The sequence below is a fragment of the Mustela nivalis genome, assembly GCF_964662115.1.
Source record: "Mustela nivalis genome assembly, chromosome: Y".
In the NCBI taxonomy this organism is placed as follows: domain Eukaryota; kingdom Metazoa; phylum Chordata; class Mammalia; order Carnivora; family Mustelidae; genus Mustela; species Mustela nivalis.
Window position 1 is genome coordinate 32,766,992 of NC_139041.1, and position 25,968 is coordinate 32,792,959.

The 25,968-nt window shown below is 52.0% G+C and overlaps 2 protein-coding genes across 11 annotated transcripts in view; one reads left to right on the forward strand and one right to left on the reverse strand.

Annotated features, from left to right (window-relative positions):
* The window catches only part of LOC309856867 (steryl-sulfatase-like), a 490,902-nt gene that overhangs the window by 463,275 nt on the left and 1,659 nt on the right, over positions 1-25,968 (reverse strand). For 6 of the 9 annotated variants that reach the window (XM_082718637.1, XM_082718643.1, XM_082718644.1 and 3 more), the window contains exon 1: positions 25,663-25,896. The exons of 1 other annotated variant lie outside the window; for it this stretch is intronic. In XM_082718637.1, coding sequence (XP_082574763.1) covers positions 25,663-25,676 — 14 coding nt within the window. In that variant the 5' untranslated portion in view covers positions 25,677-25,896. Of the gene's footprint in view, positions 1-12,813; positions 13,132-25,662; positions 25,897-25,968 lie in introns of those variants that run through there. 2 more of the 9 variants (XM_082718635.1, XM_082718639.1) reach the window with 2 other exon arrangements.
* LOC309856878 (pseudouridine-5'-phosphatase-like) overlaps positions 25,324-25,968 on the forward strand; it is a 72,630-nt gene continuing 71,985 nt past the window's right edge. The window contains exon 1 of one of the 2 annotated variants that reach the window (XM_082718675.1): positions 25,324-25,693. In XM_082718675.1, coding sequence (XP_082574801.1) covers positions 25,624-25,693 — 70 coding nt within the window. In that variant the 5' untranslated portion in view covers positions 25,324-25,623. The remainder of the gene's footprint in view (positions 25,694-25,968) is intronic. The other variant, XM_082718676.1, reaches the window with a different exon arrangement.

Here is a 25,968-nt window from a genome sequence, read left to right on the forward strand (position 1 = left end):
GTGATTTTAATGGCAGACAATGCTGTTTGAGTACTTCCTAACACGGGAGTCATTCTGTTTCAGAGTCCCCGGCCAGGAGAGAACATCTATATTTTTCTCTAAATGACTCTAAGCCCCAGGGCACAAGCCGAACAAAGTACGTTGGTCATTGACGATTACAGATTTTCAAAGAGAATGGTCACTTCTTGCCAAGGATACCATCGCTTGCGCTTCATCAACCGATTCCTCCTTGTTTATCACGGCCAATTTCAGCACAGTATTTCATCGGCAGCATGAAGTTTGCAGAAAGAAAAGAGTTTACCACATATTCAGCTTTTCGCTGGGCAGGACTCCACTCCTGCTGAAGTCCACTCGCTGAAGTCTCAGGTCACCAACAGATCAGGCTTCTCTGCCAATTTTGTGATGCTTCGGTAACAACTCATTACTCACTGTCCGGATCAGGCCTGCTGGTCGACTGCCCCCAGTCACATCATCCTGGCTTTTTGCTCTTGAAAACTCCCCAGCACGTTCCCATGTCCAGATTGAAAGTCTTGGGTTTTATTCACAACGGTGCCGTTGGCCTACATCCAGTGCCTTTCCCCCACCCTTATTATTAACTGTGCATTTTGAGAAAACCGGGCATCTGTTAAGAGGACAGTAGTCGGAGATGTACAAGTCACGGAGGTCTCATTGATGGGTGCCTTGGTTAGCTTGAGGGAAAATCAGTCTGAAGGGCCCGAGAGCAGGAAGGAACGCCGCACGCATTTCCTTGGGAAATAACCAGAGAGAGAAGGAGAAACCAGGAACAGCAGCAGAAGAGGAGTTATGCGATTTCACGGAAAGGCTGACGAGAGGCTCACATTCCGAGCAGGGTCACAGAGACACGCAGCACGCAGGCCTTTCATTTCCTCACACCTGAGCGACTGAGTTCTGGGTCTTTCTCTGACGATGATCATAGGTTCATGCCGCCGAGTGATGTTTCAACAGCCCAAGGGCAACATTCCTGTGCCGTGGGTTTAAAGAAGTCGGAGGAAAGCTAGAGAAATGTGCCTCTGAGAACAGCTGCTCAGACAGGGAATGGTAGTGGGGCTGGGGAAGTGGGCACGGAGCGTCTCTCTGGGGTGATGAGCATGTTCTTAAACCGACCTCAGGAGCTCACGTGACTTGGTGCCCTGATAAAGAACCACTGAATCGTACACGTGGGTGAATTAAAATGATATGGAAAATGTGCCACCACTCCTGTAGGCACCCATTTCACCAACTAAAAGAAAAATAAGAAGACAGTGCATTTGTTAAAACAAATACATCTGTTGAGATGAGCGGTCGTCCTCATGGGCCCCGTGAATGGCCCAGGAGTTGGATGTTCTCCAATTCTTACTCTCTTTCTGCTACATGTGAATGTGCAGACAGGACTGCACATTGTTCCGATGTCTCTGGAGGTCTACAGTCCTGCATCTCACCTGGTTTAGGAGACCTAGTCTTGGAAGGATCTCACCTGGTTTAGGAGACCTGGTCTTGCAAGGATCTCACCTGCTTTAGGAGACCTAGTCTTGCAAGGAGAATCTGATGGATACTGTTGCCCCGATCGCTTCGCCTGCCTCTTACAACGGATGCTCCCACACACACCGTCTAGTTTGGTCTTCGCGGCGTGCGGGTGAAGGTGCAAAGGGTCTGCGCAGTGCACCTGCAAGTTGAGTGGGCAGCTTCCTGAGACACCAGCAGGAGAGGAAGCAGCTGGGAGATGCCACCATTTGGAAAGAGCTCCACCAGGGTCTCCTGCAGACACCACAGCTGGGCCAGAGAACCAACATGGTGGGGAGGGGCCAAGGTCTGAGTAGAGAAGTCACCAAGGTGTGAGCAGAGAAACAGAAAAGCAAAGCGTGTGACACACAGAGTAGATGACAGGGATGAGGGAGCAGGAGGCTGGCTGAGGACAAAGCAAAAGCTGGCACCTTGCAGCCCCTCTCCACCCGCTCCCCTAGGTAATGTGTGTGACATTCCTCAGGCACCCCTGACCGCCATAAGCGGAAAAACAAATAGTTAACTTGCAGAAATCACAATCCTGGAAAAACAAATAGTTAACTTGCAGAAATCACAATCCTACGAGACAGGAGCCTCCCTTGGTTTACAGATGTCCTAGAGAATTACAACAAAAATGTTACCTTATCAATAGCACAATTTCCAGAGGCAAATCACTCAGTTCCTCAAGCCCTAAGGTCACCCTCCCCTCCATAAACAAAACTGAAGGAGGCTAAGTAGAAAGAAATGTAAATATAGTTACATCTCTTCTGAACCTAAATCTCACTAACAAAGACGCTTGATAGCAGGAATGTGACATCCCACCTGGAACCTCTCCACTATCTTGATGTTAATGGGGGGGGGGGGGGGAGACAACACTGATCAAGCCTCAAGGCCTCCTATCCTGCACTATGTCGGCCCTCTTTAGCATCTGAAAGTTCTGTTGAAACCTCCCTTCCCCTCACTTTCCTCCAACCGCAGGGTACATAACCTGCCATCCCTCACAACCCCAGGCAGCCGCTCTTCCTGCCCACGGGTCCTGTCCCCGTGCTTTCATAAACCACCATTTTGCACCAAAGAGGTCTCAAGAATTCTTTCCTGGTCATCGGCTCCGGACCTCAGCCCACCGAACCTCACCTAGGTTCTAGAACTTCATCAACAGGATCCAGAAAGCAGGCAACGGTCCAGGCAAGTGGCTCAGGCCCACGTTCAGCAAAGTGTGCGGCTTCTGGGAGGCGTTCTAACTCTGCGCAGCCGTGGGCGGCAGGGCCATGGCTGCTTAAAGGGACTACAGACGTCTGGGGGCAGGCGGGTGCTGTTCATTCCCCCTCTTCCAAAGACGGGCACCTGATGCTCTCACAGTTCGTGGAGAGCCCAAAGTCATGTTATTTTTATTTTTAATTATTTTTATGAACATAGAATGTATTATTAGCCCCAGGGGTACAGGTCTGTAAATCGTCAGACTTACACACTTTACAGCACTCACCACAGCACAAACCCTCCTCAATGTCCGTCCCCCAGCCACCCCAAAGTCACAGTTTTTAGGGAGACATCCAAAGGAAGAACAACATCTCCCAGATGATAGCCTGGTCACGGTAGAAGTTCTTTAATCAACGCGTAGTTTTATTATCAAAAGGCTGTCAGAACTGTCCATTTTCTCCGGTCCAATTTACTGAAGTTCGATTCTTCCTCTATCACGCATGGAAAAGGGACCGGGAGCCCTCTTTCTAAACACGCTTCCTAGGAGTGTGGCAATGACCCGTCAGCTGTGGCTTCCAACCACCCTGAGAGAAATGCTGCTCCAGGATCTCTGTTCTTGTAACCCGCCGGGAAAAGGCAGCGGTAGGGATCCTTGCCAGAAACCAGATGTGTTTCCCGTGTGAGATGATGATGTCTGTGAGCCCATGACAAAGCGTGTGCCGTAGGGAAAACCCTCTCGGGGGAGGACCCCTGCACGAGGACGCTACAGGCCTGTTTAAAAAAAAAGTGGGAGGACGATCCTAATTCTATGACTATAGTAAATAATGATTGGCCGCCCTGCAAGGTATTACTGAATGTTGGTAGAAAAATAGAAAAAGGCCACACAAAGTGATTCCAAGGATCCTTAACATTCAGCTATCACAGATCGAAACGATGCTCGCCTCCCCACCTTCGGTCAGCCCTTGAACCAAGTCGAAATAATTATACTCCACCTGTTATTTTATACACAAGGTTCGTTCGGTCTAAAAGATGCAAACATGAAATGCACGACTTCAACGAGTATCGCAGGACTAGCGCTTCCGTTGGAAAACCTTGCATGGCAGGTACGTCGAGGGCAGCTGGGACCGTGGGGGCTTTCCATGCTTCTTTACAGAAAGCCCCAGGAGTCACCAGTATTGATCCCCGCAGAGGATCCCATCAGATCTGTAATTAGGTTCCCGTGGACATGCCGCATACCGCACGGTACCGTGAGCTGTTTCATGGCCTAATTACTGGCTGGGCAGTGGCCAGGAGCACTATTTGCTGAGGATAATTTGTAATTAGTCACTCAGCCACTTCTCAGCTATTATGTCTAATAAAATCCCTCATCTCCTCATTTGTCAGCGGGATGCAGCTGTATCAAAGGCGAGGAGACGGGCGTCAGAGTGCATGTCAGTGAGGACAGTAAGCCCAAACCTAACGGCCCCGAGGAACGGGGAGCTTGAATATTCTTACGGGGATGGTGCTCTATCCTCAGAACCTCTGGCTCTGTCCTCAGAACCTCTGGCTCTGTCCCCAAAGGCGGGGGTGACACACTGCGGCGGGAGGGGTGTGACATCAGAAGAAAGGTGACCCAGCTTGGAGAACTGGAAGGTGGGCAGTGGGTCGCGGCTCACCCTGTTGGCTCCTGGTTCCACGGCTGATTCGACTTTCCTACTCACCATCATGGAAACGCAGCACCGTCCTGGAAGGCCAGCCCGCTACGGGACTGGGCATGGCCCTCATGGATTTTTAAGCCTGGGAAGAGAGCTACCCAAAGGTGGTCCCAACTGTGGCCGCAGTGGCATGGGTCTGGATGGTCCACCTGGAGCCCCGGGCCTGTGTGAGGCTGCTATGTCCCTTCATGAGCTAGGAAGCATGCAGTCAGTCCTGCCCATCGGTGGCTGTCTCCTGGGACTCCCTGTCCCATTCATGACTCCTTGGCCCTCGCCCTCTAACAAGCCGCAGGGCAGACAGAAACAAGTCCGAGCAGTGCTCGTAATAAATGCTGAGGGTTTGCCAGTGGCCCATTCACAGCTGAACGCAAGCCTCCTCAGCACAAGTTCAGACAGGAGACACTGTAATTCTGCCTCCTGGGGCTGCTCAGCCCAACAGACCAGATTCTCTGGGAGGAGGACCTGGCCACGGAACAGCTATGCAAAGCTGCGGTGGACACCGGCACGGGGATAGCTCAGAGTCACGCACACCCACCAGGGGACCTGCCGATTCTGCTTCCGAGTGGACACCTCTGGCCACTGAATGTGGGATCAGAAATGGGCAACCAACTGTACACCCACGTGCAAACAGCACTACGCACAGCAGCCAAAAGCTACAAACCAACCTTCCGTGCACAGATCAATGCAGAGACTTAATACAATGTATCCATACAGGACTATGATTCAGCCATCAAGTGCAACAAAATATCGATACCTCTCCAGCACAGATGAACCTACAACGCCAGGTGCGTGCTCCCGCAGAAGCCAGTGCCCAAAGCCCACATAGCAGGAGGCTCGGTTTCTGCCGAATGTCCAGAATTTCCAAACGCTCAGAGACGGAAGCGATATCTGTGGTCACCAAGGGCTGAGAGGAGCGGGGATGGGGTTTGGGGCAATGATTTATGAAGTATCAGAACTAGATAGAAAGCGGATGAATGCAGGAACTGTCCCCGAGTTCCGCTCTTTAGCATGCTTAATTGTACATTCTGTGACTTTCACCCCAATAAAAAAAGCCTTGAAGATGTACTGAAGCTGAAGCTTATTTAAAAGAAAAAGCAGGGTGCCTCGGTGGCTCAGTGGCTTAAAGCCTCTGCCTTCTGCTCAGGTCATGATCCCAGGGTCCTGGGATCGAGCCCCACATCGGGCTCTCTGCTCAGCGATGAGCCTGCTTCCCTTCCTCTCTGTCTCTGCCTGCCTCTCTGCCTGCTTCTGATCTGGGCCAAATAAATTTAAAAAAAAATTTTAAAAAGAAAAAAGAAAAACCATATCCACCCTGCCTTCTGCTATCAATTCTGATCGCGTGAATTTACATCCACAAATTGAGACGTGCACAAAGGCTGAAGCCCTAGTGTGAGTGCGGGTAGGGTTCTAGGGTACAGCAGGTGGGGTTGGGAGACACCCCTCCCCCTCCCTGGCTGAGCCTATATTCCAACGAACATACAGGGCAAGGACAGATGGATGACAAGGGGTGACACCGGGGTGGGGGGTGTTCACATAAGAATTCCTAATTGAGAAAGCCCGAGCCCGCACATGGCCCCATGAGATGGTGTGTAAGCTCCAGGCTCACCGTGCCAGATGCTGGGGGGTCCCCTGCACTAAAGGAGAGCCACGGGGGGTCCACAGACACCTCATCAAGCCTGCCCCCACAGAAGGGTGCTACCTGATCACTGCACCTTTTCCGACGGCCCGACAGCCCCCAGGCATGATCCTGAGCAGGATGGGGACAGCTCTGTGATGGGCAAGAACAGATGCCGGCCTTCCACCGTGAAACAGCCCACCGTGCATCGGGCCCTCCATCCTCCAACGAACATATGTTCATCCTCCAATGAACATAAATGATGTTAACATGAGCTAATGGCCACCAGTACCGACAACCTTGGCACAGACGTCTCCAAATGTGTGCTGGTAACTAGCTCATTTGGTTCCTGGAGCACGTTTTTCCTCACGCTGGTTAGGTTTCCAGCTCCACACACACATCCCCTTCCCCGTTGAGGACAGAATTCTAAGATAGCCTCTCTGCTTTCAGCCCCGGGTACCCACACTTTTGTGAGACCTTCTCTCGAGAGACCCGTGATGTCCTCCGAACCAACAGGATATGACAAAAGCAAAGGACGTTGCCTGTGTGATGGAGTTCTCTGACCGGCTGACTCTATGCTAGCCAAAAGGGACTTTATCGTGGAGCTGGCGTAATCAGACGAGTTGCTGAAAGCAGATTCCAAAAAAGAGACCTTTTCCTGCAGGCCTTGATGAAACACTCATGGTGTGAAATGCCTACAGGGACCCACTGTCCCTGGGAACTAAGGGCTTCCCTCCTATAATCACAAGGAACTAGACAGGCCAACGCCCTGAGCGAGGGGCTTGGAGGAGGATCTCAAGGTCCAGACAACACAATCCCAGGCAAAGCTTTGATGCAGCCTTGTAAGACCCTGAGCAGAGGACCCAGATAAACCGTGTCCACACACCTGACCTACAGCTAATACCGTGACACAATCAGGGAGCAGTATTGTGAGCCATGACATTTGGGAGAATTTGCTGGGCAGCCATGGAAATTAACCACGACAGTAATTTGCGTCCAAAATATGTGCAAAATCGTGATAATACCACAGAATTTAACCAGGATGCAACACCAGCTGTGCTCAGATCCAGTAGTCAGCCGCCATCGGCAACCAGAAAGGACAGCTACGGCTCATGTCAATCAGCCTTACAAAAATCCAGCCTGAAATCCCGCAGCTCTTCCTCTGGTTCTGTGACCTTCCCGGCACACGCAACTAGAAAATCCCTTACTATCTATAAAATAGAACAGAATTCTGCCATAAAGTGGAACGAAGTCCTGAGACCTGCTACCGTATGGATGAACCCCCAAAAAGGAGATGTGGCAGGGGACAAGGCAGTCACAAAAGACAACAAGGTGTAGGACTTTGTTTACAGGGAATGTCCTTGATGAGCAAATACACAGTCATTTGCGATTACCAAGCCCTGTGGGCAGAAGGAATGGGGACCTGGGGAATGACTTAGCAAGGTCTAGAAGTGGAATGAACTCAATGCCTCTGAGCTACGTCTGTACAATGGTTATTTGTATGCTATGTGAATTTCACCCAATTAAAAAAAAAAAAATTAACAAGAGATACGAAAGCTGAAGCTTATGATGGGGCGGCCACATGAGTTCCTAGCTTGCAACCTAAGACCTCCTGAGTCACGTACCCAACTCTAGACAGCTGCCATTATAACCTCCTTGCTGACTGCACTTGTCCCTTGGACGACTTTACAGCCGGAAGGTGTCCAGCAGTCCACCGCACGGTGAGGACTGTCGTGAGTCATCCCCGTGACATGTGAATTACTTGATATGGCCCAGAATGTCCAGGAAGCAGACGGCTTCTGACACCCCCTGGATGAGTCGTGCATGTCGCGTGTGACAATATAGTGGGGGCAGAAAGTCTCTTGACTGTGACGCATCTATAGAACATGGGGGACTCCTGGGTTCTCAGTGGGTGAAGCGTCTGCCTTCAGCTCAGGTCATGATCCCGGGGTCCAGGGATCAAGTCACACATCGGGCTCTCTGCTCAGCAAGGAGCCTCTTCTCCTTCTCCCTTGGCCTCTCCCGGCCGTCTTCTGCTCTCTCTCTCATGCTCACTCTCCTTCTCTTTCAAATAAATAAATGGGTCTGTTTTTCATACCTGTAAAAGAGGGTTCACCAGCCAGTACATTGTCTGACATGTCGAGAGACCCCCTCGCCCAATGGACAGAGTGCCATTGGCATCTCCGAGACAGAGTCCAAGGTTGCAGCTGAACACCCCACAACGTGCAAAACCCACCCATAAGACAGAACCACCCAACCCCGCATATGGACGGTGCCCAGCCTGAGAAAGCCTGATCTAGACGTCCACGAGCTCGCCAAACAGCACCCACTTCCTCACTAACTGAAAACGGACTTGGGATTTGTGCTGAACGCAATCAAACATCTGGCCTTTCAAAAGTCAAGACCCACTGTTGAGGGAGTATGCCAGCCTTGGGATCCCAGGCAGGGCCATCGGGACCCCGCTAGGTCTTTGCTCCTAGGTATGCGGCTTAGGGAGGAGGGTCAGAAGCTGCTTCTCATTGGGCATGCCGACCAAAAGACAAGGAAGGTTGGTCCCACTTTTCCGGCCAAATATAGGTTTCTGACTACTCCCACTTTACCACAAAACCTGCAGAGTTTACAAAAAACCATGAGTTTTGAAGTAGTAGACGTCACCCCTAAAGGGATGTTCTAAATGGGGGAAAAGAAAAGAAGAAACCACCAGGTACAACCATCCTCAGACGGTTCAAAGTCAGCGCAAGCTCAAAACGAACTGTTCCCTGCTTACAACGAGAAACCCAGCTCCACCGTCTCAAAACGCAACCTTTTGGGGTCAACTGGGTTTCAGAATTCAAAAAAAAAAATTTTTTTTGGTTCTTTTAGAAGGTAATTAAAACAACTTTTTAAATCAATTTATGAAAAACATGCAGAGACTGTTGCAAAACGGAGCTGTCCCCAGGAACGGTCTTTGACCCAGCACGGCTGTTTTCTATACAACTGTACTCATCCTATTATACCTCTTTAGCATTCCAAGAAACAGATACTTACGTAACTTTGTGAGGTGGTGGATGTTAAGGAAAATTCCCGTGGTGATCACTTTGCAATATGTATCAAGTCCTCATGATATGTATCAAATCAAGTGTATATATCTGTATACGTATATATGTGTACACACATATATATACACACACGTATACATCTATATTAAATCACGTATATATAAATATACATACATATTTCTAAACTGATGAGACATACATATATACAGATATACATATATTTTCTAAACCGACGAGACACTGGAGGTCAATTATAAGTCAGTAAAACTGACACATCTGTACAAGTCTATTCCAGGTTTATTGACCGTCAGGTATCTATGCCGGCTTTGCTGACCTATAATTGATGAAATGACACGTTAAGTTTGAGGCACACAGCGTAATGAGTGACTGTTTGCATTCCGAGGGACGAATAAACAGTGCTCAGCTTCATGGCTTTATATACCGCTGAGGCGGAACTGCCCAAAATAAGCCACCCCAAAAATCATGTTGTCCAATCCTTTTCTTTCCTTTGTTCCTCTCGGTTATGCACAAAGAGCTGCGGATCTCTAATGCAGAAGGGAGCACTTGGAGAGGAGTCTTGGGGCACCTGGGGGGCTCAGTGGGTTACACGTAAGACTTTAGCTCAGGTCACGATCCCGGGGTCCTGGGATCCAGCCCCGCATCGGGCTCCCTGCTCAGCGTGGAGTCTCCTCCTCCCTCTGCCCCTCCCCCCAACTCATGCTGTGTCTCTCGCAAATAAATAAATAAAGACTTAAAAAAAAAAAAAAAAGAATTTTAAAAAAGGAAGAGTCAAGTCAAGACGCCAGACAGCGGGGAAGGCTGTCCGTGACGAAAGGGATGTGGGCTCAGCCCCCTGACCTTGTGGAACCTTCTACATCCCTTGCTACACGGGGGGCAACTGGGGACACAGGAAACCTGTGCCCAAGAGTGACCCAGGTCAGACCGGCTGGGACAACCTCCAGCACCACCAGCGCGCTTCCTGGAAGCCCGGCAAACAGCTGAGAAGAGGTGACAAGGCTGAACTCCACGCCCCCAACTCCGTGGCCCTACACGGGGGGTGTGTGTGGGGTCGGGGGGGGGGGTGGCTTCTTCTCTCCGGGCAACCCTTGGAATGTCTGCAGACAGTTTCGCAGGTGGCTGCGTGCTGGGACATCTACTGAGTAGTGTCCACATCCTACAAACCCATCTCAAGTCCCTACAGCAACAAAGCTTCCAGGGCTGGGGCAAATGAATCACTTGTCACCGAGGACATCCCAGTCCTGCGTCCATCTCCGGGCGAGGCCTCCCCCGGTCCCGAAACCGCTCCGAGGAACCCCCGACCCCGTCCGTCTCACCTCCGTGCTTCCCAAGTGGAAAGTCAAAGGTGCTACAGTGAATGTGCCCAGTGTGAGTCTCTGCCCTGAACCTCCTCCTCCTTGTCATCCTAAACACTTAATTATTATTGACATTGGCACCCGCACTATTTTCACGGAGTGTCTGCCTGGAGGGAAGACGGCTCTTGGGTTTCGTCACCGCAGAATCGTTCATTACCTGACTCCCAAGGGTGCCAGGTAAGGGCTTGTTGAGTCAGCGACCGAGTTTTACAGGGTTAATTTCCAAACAAGGCAGGAATTTTAATGAGAGGACAAGATACAAACAAAACAGTCGACCTGGAGAGTGGTCTGGAGAACTCAGTCTTTGCATGTGCACCTGCAAACTTTGAATGTTTCCTTTAATCATTCTCTTTAAGGAACGCCTGACATTCACTGCTTGGTTTTAAGGGCAAGTGGAAGGAGCCCTTGTATCTTCGTTTTGTTTTGTTTCCTGCATGCACGGAAAGCCCTTACGTTTCTGGATGGCGACATCATCCGCTGTTAGGTTATAATCTTGTTATAAATGAAAACGGGGCAGTTTCGCAGTTGGCCAGGATTAATGTCACGGCAGACACCAGTTCCTGGAGATGACCTGTCAGGTACTGTCTCATGTGGGCTGAGATGCAGGGCGCCTATCGTAAATGACCATAAAACAGAATCATGGCTCCACTGCAGTTCCACCAATTTTTAGGGACACCATCCCCAAAGACAATTCTTTTCCTCATCCCCTCCAACTCGGTCCTCAAGGGTCAGCTCAGAGGAGGGAATCCATGAATACGTGAAAGACATCCCGGGCACAGTCAGCTGAACGTCCCACTCTTGATTTCGGCTCAGGTCATGGGATGGAGTCCGGGGTCGGCCTCCGGGCTCACCGGGGAGTCGGCCGGAGACTCTTCCCTTCTGTTCCTCCCCACCGTCTCCCTCTCTCCCTCTCTCCCTCTCAAATAAATAAATCTTAAAAGAAAAAATGTGGGTACCCAGATAAGAAGCAAGCACGCACTTGACATCTTAATGAACTAGGATCGTTCCCTGGAAGGATAGGGAGATAGCACGATAGATAGCACAGAGGGTTCATCCGGGAGGGATTATTCACGTGCCTTGGCATCTCTCTTTGCAAAACCAACCAACCACCCACCCGTTTGGCAGGCTCGGGATTGCTACATTATGTATGCCGTGCATGACAAAGGTCACAGTCTCCCGGATGCTTCTCTCCTGGAAGCGATACACATCTTCAGAACAAAGAGTGGTCCATTTCTGAGTCACGGAACAGTCCTTGCCGAACCCTGCCCCTTTGTGAAGACAGCCTCCACGGCCCAACCCCGTGTCCAACACTGCAGGGAGAAACCCCAGCGTGCTCTGCTGAGCCACAAATCTGCCAACTGAGATCACTCGAGTTCTGCATCAGGGGTTCCTGACAGATCTCGGACCTGTACACTTAAAGTGAAAAATACATATTTCCAAAAAGTTTATTTTTTTCAAGGTTTTATTTATTCATTTGATGGAGACAGAGCGAGCGAGTGCAGCAGAGGGAGAGCGAGAAGCAGACCCCCACACCCCCAACAGCAGCAGGGAGCTCGAGGAGAGACTCGATCCCAGGACCCTGGGATCAGGACCTGAGCCGAAGACAGACGCTTAACCAACCGAGTCACCCAGGCATCCCCAGATAGTCCAAAAAAACTCAAAAAGTTAAGAAAAGAGAACTGCCATGAATTCTGTCTCGAATTTACACCTTAGGAAAAGCATGAGCCGGAAGCTTAGGATAATAGCAACATTTCCTGGCAGACGCTTGACGCAGAAACGTGTGTTCGTTCTGTCTAACTGGGAAGCACTGCTCCTAATATTTCGATACATAAAGTTAATTCAATTTCCCTTCTAAGTAAACTATAGCACAAAACGCATCTCTGTATTTGCTTATTTCCTCTTGGGTTTCTTGCCTCTGGGCTCTCTCTTGTTCTCTGTATGCAGTGTGTGTTTGCCCCCTACCACGTTAATCCAGAACACAAGAAAGACTGGCAATCGCTTTCTTCCCCCGAAAAAGACCTCGCTATTTCAGGGCAAAGGAACCGATGAAAACAGATGAATTTCTTGTAGGTGGTTCTACTATTTTTTTTTGTTTGTTTTTATGTTTTTTGTTTTTTAAATGTCACGCAACAGGTAGCAAGGTACACACCTTCATTCTTCCCCCAGAAGATCCCTGAACACACAATCTCCCACAGCTAAGACACTCGATAAAACTTCTTGAATTAACTCTCTCCCTGCAAGCTGTTCCACTGTTGCAGAACGAGGCAGCAAAAGAATCTCGGATTTCATCTGAACCAGGAACACCAGTCTGAGTATACCCCGGTCGCCGTTGGCAGAACACTTATCTCAACATCTCAGCGGCAGAGAAGCAACGACAAAATGTTAACCCAACTCACCAGCTCCTACGGGGCTTTCCGCCAGGGTGTTCGCCAGGAGAGTCAGACAGGATACCCTCCCTCCAAAGATCTCACACAGCTTTTCAAGGAGGCGTGCTGGACAGCACCCAGCCCAAAGCTCCCGGGGGCGTGAATAATAATGATGAGACAGCCCAGCCAGCTCCCACAGAGCTCACCTCCTCGGCCACGGAGTCATCACGGGCTGATTGGCGAATCCATCATAAAAAAGTTATTTAAGTGATTGGATGCGTCCACTTGGTCTTTCCTCACGCCTTGCATGGTTAACTTCTACATCAGAGGGAACGTGCGCTTCCTGAACCGAGCATGGTGATCACAAGGTCGCGATCCGTCCACACAAGACAGGTGTCAGCTTCCAGTGCTCCCCTGCAACCTTTGCTCACCTGTCAGCTTGCTCAGTTGGTGTGGGGGGGGGTGCGGGGGAACAACACAAAAAAAACAACGAACACGGGACATGCAATGAGCATTGGCTGTGCACGCCAAAATGTCCACATCAGTGTGTACAGAGAACAAAGCAGGTGTTGTTGCAGAACGGGGGCAGGACTCTCCGAGCCGGGCAGGGAGAGAGGGCGACAGGTGCTGACGTGCTGTATTCTAGCACTGAGGCCTGGGGGCGCGGCTGACTGATGGAGGTGGGGGGGGGCGTTTTGAATGCCCTGTGGCTAGCCTGCGGCCCAGGAGCCCTCCCAGCCTGTCTGTTAGGTGACTTACGCCTACCTACCCAGCACCCTGACGAATGCCTTCTTGTCAACACCGAGGCTTAGGCGGTGAGCAAGGACACGGTGCAGCTCCGTGGGCGGCAAGCGAGCAGGCACGCCCTCCATCCCCCCGGAGGACATGCACAGGGAGTCTCTGCTCCCAGGGGCAGGGCCAGGAATCACCCCCCTGGGGGGAAAAACACAAACTTCCTGGGTTTTTCTCTTTTCATATTTTCCCTCATGTCCCCCCATCGTGTTTCATTGAGAAAAAAAGAAACAAAGGTAGAACCACACTGCGCCTTCCTTTTCTTTAGTCCACATCTATAAATAAAACATTGCTCATTTTTAATGATTTTGTGTGCCTCCGGCGGCTGGTAAGCATTCAAATAATTAATATGTAACATACTGGTGCCAATGTATTTCATGTTTTTAACAGTAACCTCAGATGCTGGGGCATCAAAACCTAAAGAAATATTTTATCCTCAAGGAGGAGGACCGAGGCGTCATCACAAGGTGACCTTCTGGGATCGCTATAAAACCTACCTCTTGAAGAGATGTTTTATAAGTTCTTGGTCCAGATTCTAGCATGCCCCAGGATGCCTCCAGCCTCTGAACGCCATTACGCTCGGAATGCAACATCTAGGGCTATCCTGAAACAGCTGGAATTCCTGGGTGTATCCCCCCACCAGCAACAGCGTCGTTTTGGTAGTCGCGGGAGGGTTGCATTGGGGAGAGGAGCTTCTAGCTTTCTCCTTCATGGCCCAGCCCAGTCTTATCAGGCGCCAGCCCCTGGTGCCCAGAGATGCACAATCAGATCTTTATAAAGAGTCTCACCGCACCCTCCTCTCCGGGCTAAGGAACAGCCAGGAGCTCAGCATCCTTGAGGTGTGGGCAGGAGGCAGTGCAAAGAAGCCCTTCACAACCCCTCCCGTCTCCTTCCGCACCCCTGCTACAGGGCCGCCGAACCCACAGGGATCCAGGCTACCTACATCAAAGATTCCCCCCGGATTCATTTCTTTGCCCCTCTCCCAATGCTTTCAACCTAGCATCTTAGTATGATAAATATCCCCCCAAAATGATTAATCTTAGAAAGAGCCAGGAGGACTTGGAGGCAGACGGATAGGAATTCAGCTCTGAGTCTCGTACTGGCTCGCCGTGGGGCCTCAGAAAAGCACTTACGCTCCGCGAGCACCAGCCCGCTCTTCTGCGGGGAAGGCAGAACGCTGTGTTCCAGGGAAGCGTACGGATTAGGGACCATAGGCCAGGACATGACGCCTTGCCGTTCAGCAGGCCCTCACTGTTGGAAAATTTTAGTGTATGGAAGCGAAAATATTTCACTCGATGGAACCACGTAAACCCCTCTCCTTTGGGGTCATGAAAAGAAGAGGGTTTGTTTTATGAATTCCTGTGGGTACTTAAGAAAGTTGATCAGTGTTGAACATAGCTGGTGTCTGACAGCCCTCGAAGGGGACTGACCACCAGCGGCATCACACAGGAACCCTCAAGCCCAAACCGGGTACGCCTTCTCACCCCGGACTCTACAGAGAAAGAGCCCTCCGGCGAGAATGCTGCCGGAAAATCGTCGACTCCCACAGAACTAGGGTGCGAGGCGGTCATTCAGGGATCAGCAAGCAAAGACTCAAGACTCATGGTCATGAGGGCCTTGAATCAAGGAAGAAACATCTCAATGCAAATCAGGCAACTGGACCAGCCACATGGCGCTCACGGAAGGGTTCTAGCCTTAGCCGTGTGGGGAGGAGAGGGCGTGGGGCCGGACTCCATGATCTACAGCGACCCAGCACTCCAGCTGCCGTGTACCTCTCTGTACATCCAGGAGGAGCCTGGCTCTTCTCCAGCAAACCACCCACCCCGCTCAGAAACCCTAGAAATGCTTAACCATCTCTCGTCTCGAGACCTTCCCTGGCGATCACAGTGAATCTTCTTGGGCAGCCAAGAAACCCACATGGGGAAAGCCCCCCCACCACCATGCAGTTGGTACGTTAACACGGACGGGCACCGAACAAAGACGGCAGATGGAAATTTCCGAGCGGTTTCGGGGTAGGGGCTTTCGGTCAGGTATGGTTTTCGATCACCATGCCCTTCTCACCGCTCACAAGCACTGTGTGCAAACGACACCCCGCTTTTTGATATAATGCATTCTGGCGTGTGAAGCTGCATCACTAAACCCATAACGAACTCCGGGTGTATGACCTTCCTCTAAATGGCCCTGTGGTCCACCCCGGGAGGAAGGTCTCACAGGAACTGACTGCATCTCAGACTCCTGGTCAGTAGTTGAAAGGGCACCGGAAAATGGACCAGAAATACACGCTTCTCGGATGTTACCCCTTGTGCGTTAAATACAGTGGCCGCCGACGGACATATCCCATGGACGTCTGTCCACAGAAGAACCAGACACATTTATGATACATCTTTGACCCACCCATTCGCGTAAACTATTACACAATTCTCGGATCTGTATAATTACACATATACACACCCACACACAATATATGGAGAAAACTTCCCTCTGAGGGTTCTTAAGGCCACCAACACATCTATTTACACACATGATGCACGCGTACACGTGTACACGGAAATCACCGCCGAAATGAGTAGTGACACCTGCTCACGGGTTTTTGAAAACCACAGATGCACACATCATTTACACAGAAGATATGACCCAAGTGTGTGTTTATGGAAGATAGATTTTATATATATGTTCTCAAGTTTCTTTTGTGAAAATTTTAAAAAATATGTTATTTATTTATTTGACAGAGAGAGATCACAAGCAGGCAGAGAGGCAGGCAGAGAGAGAGGAAGGGAAGCAGATTCGCTGCTAAGCAGAGAGCCTGATGTGGGGCTTGATCCTAGGACCCTGGGACCATGACCTGAGCTGAAGGCAGAGGCTTTAACCCACTAAGCCACCCAGGCGCCCCATTCTTGTTTATTTTTTTGCTGGTGGTCTCCACATTATTTTTTTCTCTATTTTTATTTTTATTTTTTTTGTACAAATGAATGTATCTGATGTAACTAGTGATGTAACACTAGTTACATATTAGGCTTCTGGTTTCGACTGCTCAGCAGGGATCCTGCTTCTCCCTCTCTCACTCGCCCTGCTCGTGCTTTCCCTCTCTTTGATAAATAAATAAAATCGTTGAAAAAAATGACAAAGTATATAGAAAAATATAAAAACAGACAGTGCTCCTTGTCGGTTCCTTTCGAGGAATCAAGACCAAATTGGGCTTCACTCCGCCTTGCTCCTTGTGAGGTGTGTGGCCCGAGGCGAAGCAGTTAACCTCTCTCAAGCTCCATTAGCTCATTTATACGTAAGAATAATTACACAGCCTCCCCAGAGAGGTTGTTGACCCAGTTGATAAATCCCCAGGGAGGTTGTTGACACGGTTGATAAAGCAGGGGGCGTGTCCTACTCATTGGAGGGCTGGTGGCTTTTACTGGAGTCCTGATGCAAGGGAAAGCCAACTTTAACCACAAACACCAAATCACTCTTTCCTGCGGACGCCCAACACAGGTCCTGCATCCACAGTTCCAAGAACTGAGCGGGGCTCCCTGCGTCGTGCCTAAATGGCCACGTGGCATCGAAGGCTTTCCGACAAACCCGCGGTTTCATCAGAGCAGCGCTGGGCAAGGCGTGTGCTCTGTGGGCTGAGGCTGGGCTCCGACTGTGCGCACGGGGAGGAGATTCAGGACATGGGGCCCTGGGTGCCACCACTCCTGGACGAGCTGGAAAAAAGCAAGCTGCCGACACCCCCGGGCATGTCTGCCACAGACACAGCGACACCCAACAGGTCCCAGGAGGAGGGCCCTCTGCCAGGGGGTTTAGCCAGACCTCAAAAATCAAGAGGGAAAGAATGAAAATGAGAGGGAGCCTGGAACAGAGACACGGAGGACAGGAGACCTCGCTGGGGGCCACGTATCCCGGTGACAAACAGGGCTCCTACCAGTGGGGGCACCACGAACCTCAGGGCGCTCCGTCAGGCGTCCGTGGTCACGTCCAGTCACCAGAGGATCCGAAGGGGAGACAGACAACTCTAGATAGCGCACCTCAATGCCCCCAGTTTTCGAGCGTTTCTCCTCCAGACACGGAATCACAGACGGCCGCGACCTACTCAGCTGCCAACACTACATGCGTTCTTCCTCACCGGGGAATGCTAGAAAGCTCAAGCCCGAAGTAACCTTTCTGTGTCCTTCACTTGAATCTCGATCGCGCTTTAATCATGGACGTTTCTTTCAGCCCTTTACGCATCTTGTGAGGGTTGGCTTAAAATTAAAACACCTTGTGAATACACTGAACCCTAAAACGTACGTTTGCGTTAACCTGAAATCAAAGGGAACAGTCGAGGGCACGGACGCCATCCCCACCCCCGTGTACCTCCCCCAAGTTATGGGGAAAGCAGATCAGAACGCATGACCACGCCCCGTGGAGATCACCCACCAGTGTCCATGCACATAATATATACGGATAAGGCCAAACTTGTTTCCCACCCTTTTACATAACAAGAATCACCAGCAGAGGTTTTCATATGCCCCCATATCCCAACGGAATGAGTACCCAGCACAGCCCAGGCAGGGGACATAGGCCCAGGCCACCTGGGCACCTGGGTGCTTCGGTGGGTCCGCATGGGGTCTGGTGATCTGTGCGTCTGGCAAGAGCTCCCATGATGCTGCCCCGTGGACTTGTGCTGTCTCTCACGGTCCTCAAGATTGTACTCTGATAGGAAAGATCAAGAATAATGACCCTCTCCGCAAAACATCTACCAGTCCTAGAGGGAAAACGCGGTGAGCAGCAAGTTCGGCTGTTTGTGTACATCCGGCTTCCTTTCCAGGGCTGTCTGACCTTGCGGGGAAATGAGGGGAGAGCGGTGAATACTTCCAAGGCCTCCCAAGCAAAGAGCTACTAAGCTCCTTCCAGACCAGCGACAGGTGGGAAGAAACGGAAGCAACATGAATCGCAGTTAGTGATAACTTCAGGGTCCGATCAGATGCCCCTTCCCCGTGTCCTCAGGGGAAGTCCCACTTGCAGACCCACCATGAGCCTGAACACAGTGCAGACACCATCTCCTTAGGGTGGAGGGCGGGGTCAAGGCCTCAAAAGCACCCAGGGCTGGAGCAGACCCAGTCCACCTGTACCCAGTCACAGAGAGCGTAGGTCCCTACCGCCCTTTCAGCACGCATGTACGCCACATGGGATCCGTAGGACCAGACGTGAAGGCAAAGACGGGGAAAGGCAGGTCCTGCAATGTGAGCACAGCACACCTGCAACTAGAGAAACAGACTCCAGTTCTCCGTGGAGCTGCATGGCCTCAGCAAGTTACAGTGGTCTCGCTCACCTGGGGTCTCTCAGGAGAATATTCGGGGGAAGGACACTGTTCTACAAGCATGGAAAACCACACTGTCCCGAGCAGTGGTGGACGTACGGGTGCATGCGTGCATGGGTGGGTGGGTGGGTAGGTGGCTGGATGGTTGGATGTGTGTATGGACAGATGTATGTATGTATGGATGGATGGATGGACGGACGGATGTATGGATGGATGGGTGGGTGGATGGATGGATGGGTGGATGGATGGGTAGACGGATGGATGGGTGGATGGATGGATGGTTGGATGTATAGATGGATGGATGCATGGATGTGTGGATGGATGGATGGACGGACGGATGGATAGATGGATGGTTGGATGGATGGATGGATGGACGGATGGATGGATGGACGGACGGGTGGATGGATGGATGGAAGGATGGATGGATGGACGGATGGACGGATGGATGGACGGATGGATGGATGGTTGGATGGATGGACGGATGGATGGATGGATGGATGGGGGGACGGATGGATGGATGGATGGACGGATGGATGGATGGTTGGATGGATGGACGGATGGATGGATGGACGGATGTATGGACGGATGGATGGATGGACGGACGGATGGATGGATGGACGGATGGGCGGGTACACTGATGGACGGATGGATGTTTGGATAGATGGTTGGACGGGTGGATGTATGTATGGATATGTGGATGGATGGATGGATGGATGGATGGACGGACGGATGTATGGATGGATGGGTGGATGGATGGATGGGTGGATGGATGGGTAGACGGATGGATGGGTGGATGGATGGATGGTTGGATGTATAGATGGATGGATGCATGGATGTGTGGATGGATGGATGGAAGGACGGATGGATAGATGGATGGTTGGACGGATGGATGGATGGACGGATGGATGGATGGACGGACGGGTGGATGGATGGATGGATGGATGGACGGATGGATGGAAGGATGGATGGATGGACGGATGGATGGACGGATGGATGGATGGTTGGATGGATGGACGGATGGATGGATGGATGGATGGGGGGACGGATGGATGGATGGATGGACGGATGGGCGGGTACACTGATGGACGGATGGATGTTTGGATAGATGGTTGGACAGGTGGATGTATGTATGGATATGTGGATGGATGGATGGATGGATGGACGGACGGGTGGGTAGGTGGATGGCGAGGTAGACACATATATACATATTCCCATCATAGAAGGTGCTACTGGCCTCTACCAGGTAGAGACTAGGGATACTGTTCAACATCCCACATTGCCCCGGATGGCCCCCACCACACAGCATTATTGTGTTAGTCTGCTATGGCCACCAAAACAAATTACCACAGGCCAGAAGTTCAAGATCCAGGCGTGGGCAGAAATGGTTTCTCCTAAGGCCTCCTCTGTCTTGAGCATACAGAGACCATCTCTTCCCTGTGTCGTCACGTGATTGTCCCCCGCGTGAGTCTGTGTCCTAATCTCTTTTTACAAAGACACCCATTGCATTGGGTCAGGGCCCATTCCTCATTATTCATTTTATTACCTCTTTAAAGACCCCATCTCCAAATGCAGCCACATTCTCAGGTTCTGGGGGTTGAGGCTTCCAATACATGAATTTCGGGAAACAAATTCAGTCCATGTCCGTGTTCTTGCCCAAATGCTGAACAGTGTGGAGGGAAGAGCCTGGACTAGAGGTGTGCGGGTGGGTAATTTCTGCACCTACTTTTTCTTTTTCGACCCACATGCCGAGGTCCATGGCGTCATCTGCAGTCTCTGTGAACGGTATGCTGTTCCGCTGTGAGGCATCATGCGTATGCCCACGTTGGAGGCAAGGCCGACCCACGTGGACACTGAGGTATGGAGGTCTGTAGCATAACCTGCCCTTCCCGTCCACAGAGGAATGTCTGCATGATCACTGACAGTGACATGTATGACACTCATCAGTCCCCAACCACACCCTCCCCTTGCTTTAAAGTCCAGGAAAGATGAATCCTATCACCACTTCGCTACCTTGCTGAGACTGTGGGCTCAGTCCTAACCCATAATCTTCCTGTGCTTCACACTTGGGCACAGCCAAGGGAAGGCCGGCCGAGTGTCCTCTTGAGCCTGTGGCTGAAGGGTTCCTGGGGATGGAAGGCTTTCAGAGTGACACTGGTTCCGTCCTAGGCATGCTAGGATGACCTGGTCACGGCACACAGGGGACAAGGAACTAAGGCTGTGTGTTATGGAACCTGAAAATAACTCAATGGCGAAAGAAAAAGTAACCCGCTAAAATGGACTGAATGCCCCTTTCCCTGCGAAAACTCACAGGGCAGAGCCCTCATCCCCCGTTGGATGGGACGTGGAGGTAAGGCATTCGGGAGTATGAATGTGACACCAGTTCGTACGTGCGGATTTTCTCACAGCACGAAGCCATGTTCCTACACCAGCCTGAGTGTCCTGCAATTCAAGTCAGTCCTGACCCTTGTACCTGAAGCTGTGTCAGAGCCCCAGGTGCCAGGCTCGGTCTACAAGTCAGCTCCTCCCACCACCAGATGCCAACCGCAAGTTCAGATGGTCACCTGTGCTCTTGACCAAGCTACTACAGATCGGAGGTTCCCACCACCCCCTCCAGGGTTCCATTACTTTGCTGGAGTGTCTCGCCAAGCTCAGAGAAAGAGCTGATGTCCTGTTCACTGGACATGACAAAGGATAGAGAGCAACGTCCACATGAAACAGATGCAGAGGGCGAGGGACAGGGAAAAAGCGTGATGTTTTCGGGCAACACTCTCCAGGCACCTTCCAGTGCTCACCAGCCTATAGGATCTCTGAACCCCCGCTGTTTTCGGGTTGGCCATGAGCCACCATCTTTTTACTTGACCTCTACGTGCATGTCCGTAAAGAATATGAATCTAAAGCCCCGGTATGAGATGTAACAATGTATCTATATACATGTATGCAAGTGAGATGTAACAATGTATCTATATACATGTATGCACGTGCACATATGAAAAGATACACATTCTTAATGGGCACCCTCTTTCTGGCCAGCATTATGTCTGAAGCCGCCCCCCTGCAGGATCTCCTGCTAGAGGAATGTCGACCCATGCAAGCAAGCAGCCCTTGGCGTTGGCAGAGCTCAGTAGGCTCTCCAAACAACCCACAAATCCTAACTACTTCTGCCACAAGCGACCTCGAGTGTCCCTCAGGGCTTGCCTGCACACATCCCTTAGAGACCCAGCCCGGCTACCAGCTGCTGCAGGGTTCCACACGGGCAGCCTGCAGGAAGGGCACCATACATCAGCCTCGTGCTCCCGGGCGCCAGGTCGGAGCGAGGGAAGGAAATGAAGGCTGCTCAGGCTGAACCCCAGAGCTGGGTGTGCTCCCAAAGATGGCTTGGGCAACAAGCAGCCTTCCAGATACAACACAGAAAGCAAACACAGGGACGGAAGAACCAACCCAACCAGATAAAGAATGGCTAGGGCATGCACATCCTTTTGTCAGACAATGAATGGCACGTTGGGAGTTTATTCATTGTGTGGGAATGGATTCTTCTTTCAAATGTGCACAATCCATTCTGAATGAATTTCTGATACCACTGTACCACACTTTACTCAAAGTCATCAAGACGGACAACTGGGAGGCGCAGTCGGTTAAGCAACCCCCTTTGGCTCAGGTCATGGTTCAAGAGTCATGCAACTAAGCCCCGCATCAGGCTCCCTACTCAGCGGAGAGCCTGCTTCTCCCTCTCCTGCTCCCCCTGCTTGTACGCACACCTTCTCTCTCCCTGCCAAATGAATATAATCTTAAAATAAATAAATAAATAAAGTTGTCGGGAAAAGTGAGCCATCATCCCACAGGGAAAACACAATTTTGCAAAAATAAATGGTAATCCGTGCAAGGAAATCCATCTTCCCTCTGCACAGACACACAGACTGTTAGAAGGATTAACAAGTTAAAGTGCCTCTAGTTACCTGCACAGAAACCACTTTCACTGGGAACACATTTTCAATTTTTCCCCCCCTAATCTAGATTATGACATAGAAAAGCATGATGGTTCTCACAGTTTGGTTTGCTTCTGTGTTTTTTTAATTTTTTTTTATTATTATTTTTTAAGAGGCATCTCCCATCATTCATAAGAGGTGTTTCTCAAGAGTATAGACATAAGGGATGCCTGGGTGGCTCAGTGGGTTAAGCCTCTGCCTTCAGCTCAGGTCATGATCTCAGGGTCCTGGGATCGAGTCCGGCATCAGGCTCCTTGCTCAGCGGGGAGCCTGCTTCTTTCTCTGCCTCTGCCTGCCTCTCTGCCTGCTTGTGTGCACGCTCTCTCTCTCGCTGTCTCTGTCTCTCTGGCAAATAAATAAAACGATACAAAACAAGACTTTAAAAAAAAATGATTTGGAGCATGTTTTCACCTCTGTGGAGAGCACACGTCCACAAAACTGCCCCGTGGATCTCTTTCGCAATTCCAGGGAGGTTTTTGCCAGGTCCGGGAACTGGAGGGAAAATCCCTGGCTGGTACCTGTGTTCCTCTAAGTGAACAAGCTAGATTCTCTGCCAAGAGCCATGCCCAGAGCCACAATGGCTGGAACAGGGCAAGGAAGACACTCCAGATGTCTCTACCCTCCTGTTGTATAACCTTCGTCATCTGCATTTACGAGACGGCTTATTTTTGCAGCAAATCTGTAGAAATCCTGAAACTCCTTCTAAGGAGTCAACTATCCCTGCCTGACTTAGGGACCCACCAGAGACAGCTTCCAGGTTACCCCCCCACCCCAGCTCTGAATGCTTAGTTCTGGCCCTGGAGGCTTTCTTTCCTCTTATCTAAGGAATCAACAGAGCTGTGATATTACAATGGGAGAGAAAAACATGCATTTCCCCAAGGGTTTCTAGAGACATAGAAAATGTGGGAAGGAGAATTCTACCGAGCATGGGACAGATAACCTCAGGCATCAAAACAAAGAAACAAAAACTTGGAGTCCCAGCAGGGAGGGAGCTGGGGTGACTATTGGAAGACAAAATCTTCAGCCAAGGAATCAGATTAAAAGGTGGTCATTAGGGTAGGCGGGGGTTGGGATAACTGGGGTCATCACAGAGAGGAGAAACTGGGATGGAGAAATAGAATCACAGAGACAGCAGATGCTAGAAAGAGATAAGAAGGTCGTGCACCAGGCATGGAGAGAGCTCTGGACACAATCCAATGCTCACAGCCCCGGGGAGGCATTCACCCTGCTGCTGGCACTTTGTTCTCCAATTTCTGGCTTTTCCAGACCTGTTCCGGAACACACAAGCAGTTCGAGCCACCCAGTCTGTGGGATTTTGTCGCAGCAATTCTAGCACACTGGGGTCACAGTCGCCTCACTACTCTGCTGATGAACTATCTTCTGTGAGTGAGGTCCAGCGTTCCCCCAAAGAAATCACGCTTAGACTCCTCTCCTAGCAAGAGCTCTGGAAAGACACGCACGGACCACGGATGTACTAATGCCTGATCGTCAGAGCTTGACCTGCGTTGTCCCCTCTGACGCCCACACTTAACACACGAGGAAACTGAGGCACAGACGTTCCGCTGGCTGCGTCCAATCTGTCCCCAGGGCAGTTCCCTCCAGCGTCCCAGCACCCTGGGACCCTCACGTTTTAAGGCGTCTGGAACTTTCTGGCATCTGCTACTTTAAAGACGTGATGCATAAACATGCACACGCGACATCAACCGACAGTAAACAAAAACAGGGTCACAGAGGCGTTTTGGGGGGAGTGTCCCAAAAGAAAAAAAAAACCTTTACAGCTTGCAATCAGCAAGCGTGGAAAAGGGGACCCCCCCCCCAAACCAACAAGGAACAACTGAGAGCGAGGAAGGCAGATGAGACGGCAGGGCACGTTAATAATTCGGTTCAGGCCCCTTCCTACCCGATCTACCGGGGGGAAGGGGAGCTTAGGGAGAACGCGGCAGCCCCGGACGGCCCGGGACTAGCAGGTGAGCGGCTGCAGAGCCTCAGACCCGCTCGCCCCTGCGCATGCGCCTGGACCCGCGGGGCGGCGGGCGCGCGAAACTGAAAAGGAAACCGGCGAGCGTCCCGGGACGGCCGCTCCTGACTGCATGTCCCGGGCACCTAGGCTCCCGGTGACCGGGCGGCTGTCGCTGATGCCAACCTGAGCGCCTTTCCAGGCCCCTAACCCTCAAACAGCCCCATGCACCGGCCCTTCTAGGTTTGCCCTCCTTCTTCACGCCCTTTCCAAACTCAGGTCCTGCACTGCCCGTAGGCCGGGAACTAGGCTCTGTGCGGCCCCGTGTGTCGGGGGTGCCCGTGTGCAAACTTGTGCCCCTTCGTGGTGCGTCCCGACCCCGCGGCGCGGGCTGAGCGGAACGTCCAAAAGCCGCCCGCGCGCGCAGGACGCGGCACGGAGAGCGGAGCGCGCGTGCGCGTGCGCGGTTTAGGGCGCGCACTAGACGAGCTTCCTCAGTCCGGTCGAAGCGCGCGTGCGCAGTGCGACTGCGGACCCGAAGGTGGGTCGCAAGCGCGCGTGCCCGACAGCGACTCACAGCGCGCACTAGAGGAGCTTCCACAGACACACCGAGGCGCGCGTGCGCAGTGCGACTCGGGAGCCGAAGGAGGTTGCAAGCGCGCGTGCACGAGAACGTCTCAGGGCGCGGAGGCTCGCGGAGCGCGTGCGCAGAGCGTCTCGGTGGGGGGGGCACCGGCGCGCAGCCCCGGAGCGCGCGTGCGCGGCCCGGCGAGCGCGCGCCGCTCCCTCCGCCCCCGCCCGTCCGTGACGGCGGCACAATGGCGGCGCCCGTGCCCCCGCCGCGGCCCGTCACCCACCTGCTCTTCGACATGGACGGCCTCCTCCTGGGTGCGTAGCTGCGTCCGTCCCCCGCTCGGGCCGCCCGGGCGCTCTGAGGGGCGGCGGCGGGGCCGCGCGCGGGACCCTCGGTGGGCGCCGGGGGCCACGTCAGGCCGGCCGCGCGCGGGGCTGCGGCGTCGGCGCCGCCCGGGGCGCTACTTCCGGCGGCCGCGCCGCGCGTGGGGACGGAGTGCGTGGCGGGGGGCGGCGCGCGGGGGCGGAGTGCGTGGCGGGGGCGGCGCGCGGGGCCGGGCTGGGGACCCCCGTGCGGGCGGCCGGGGGCG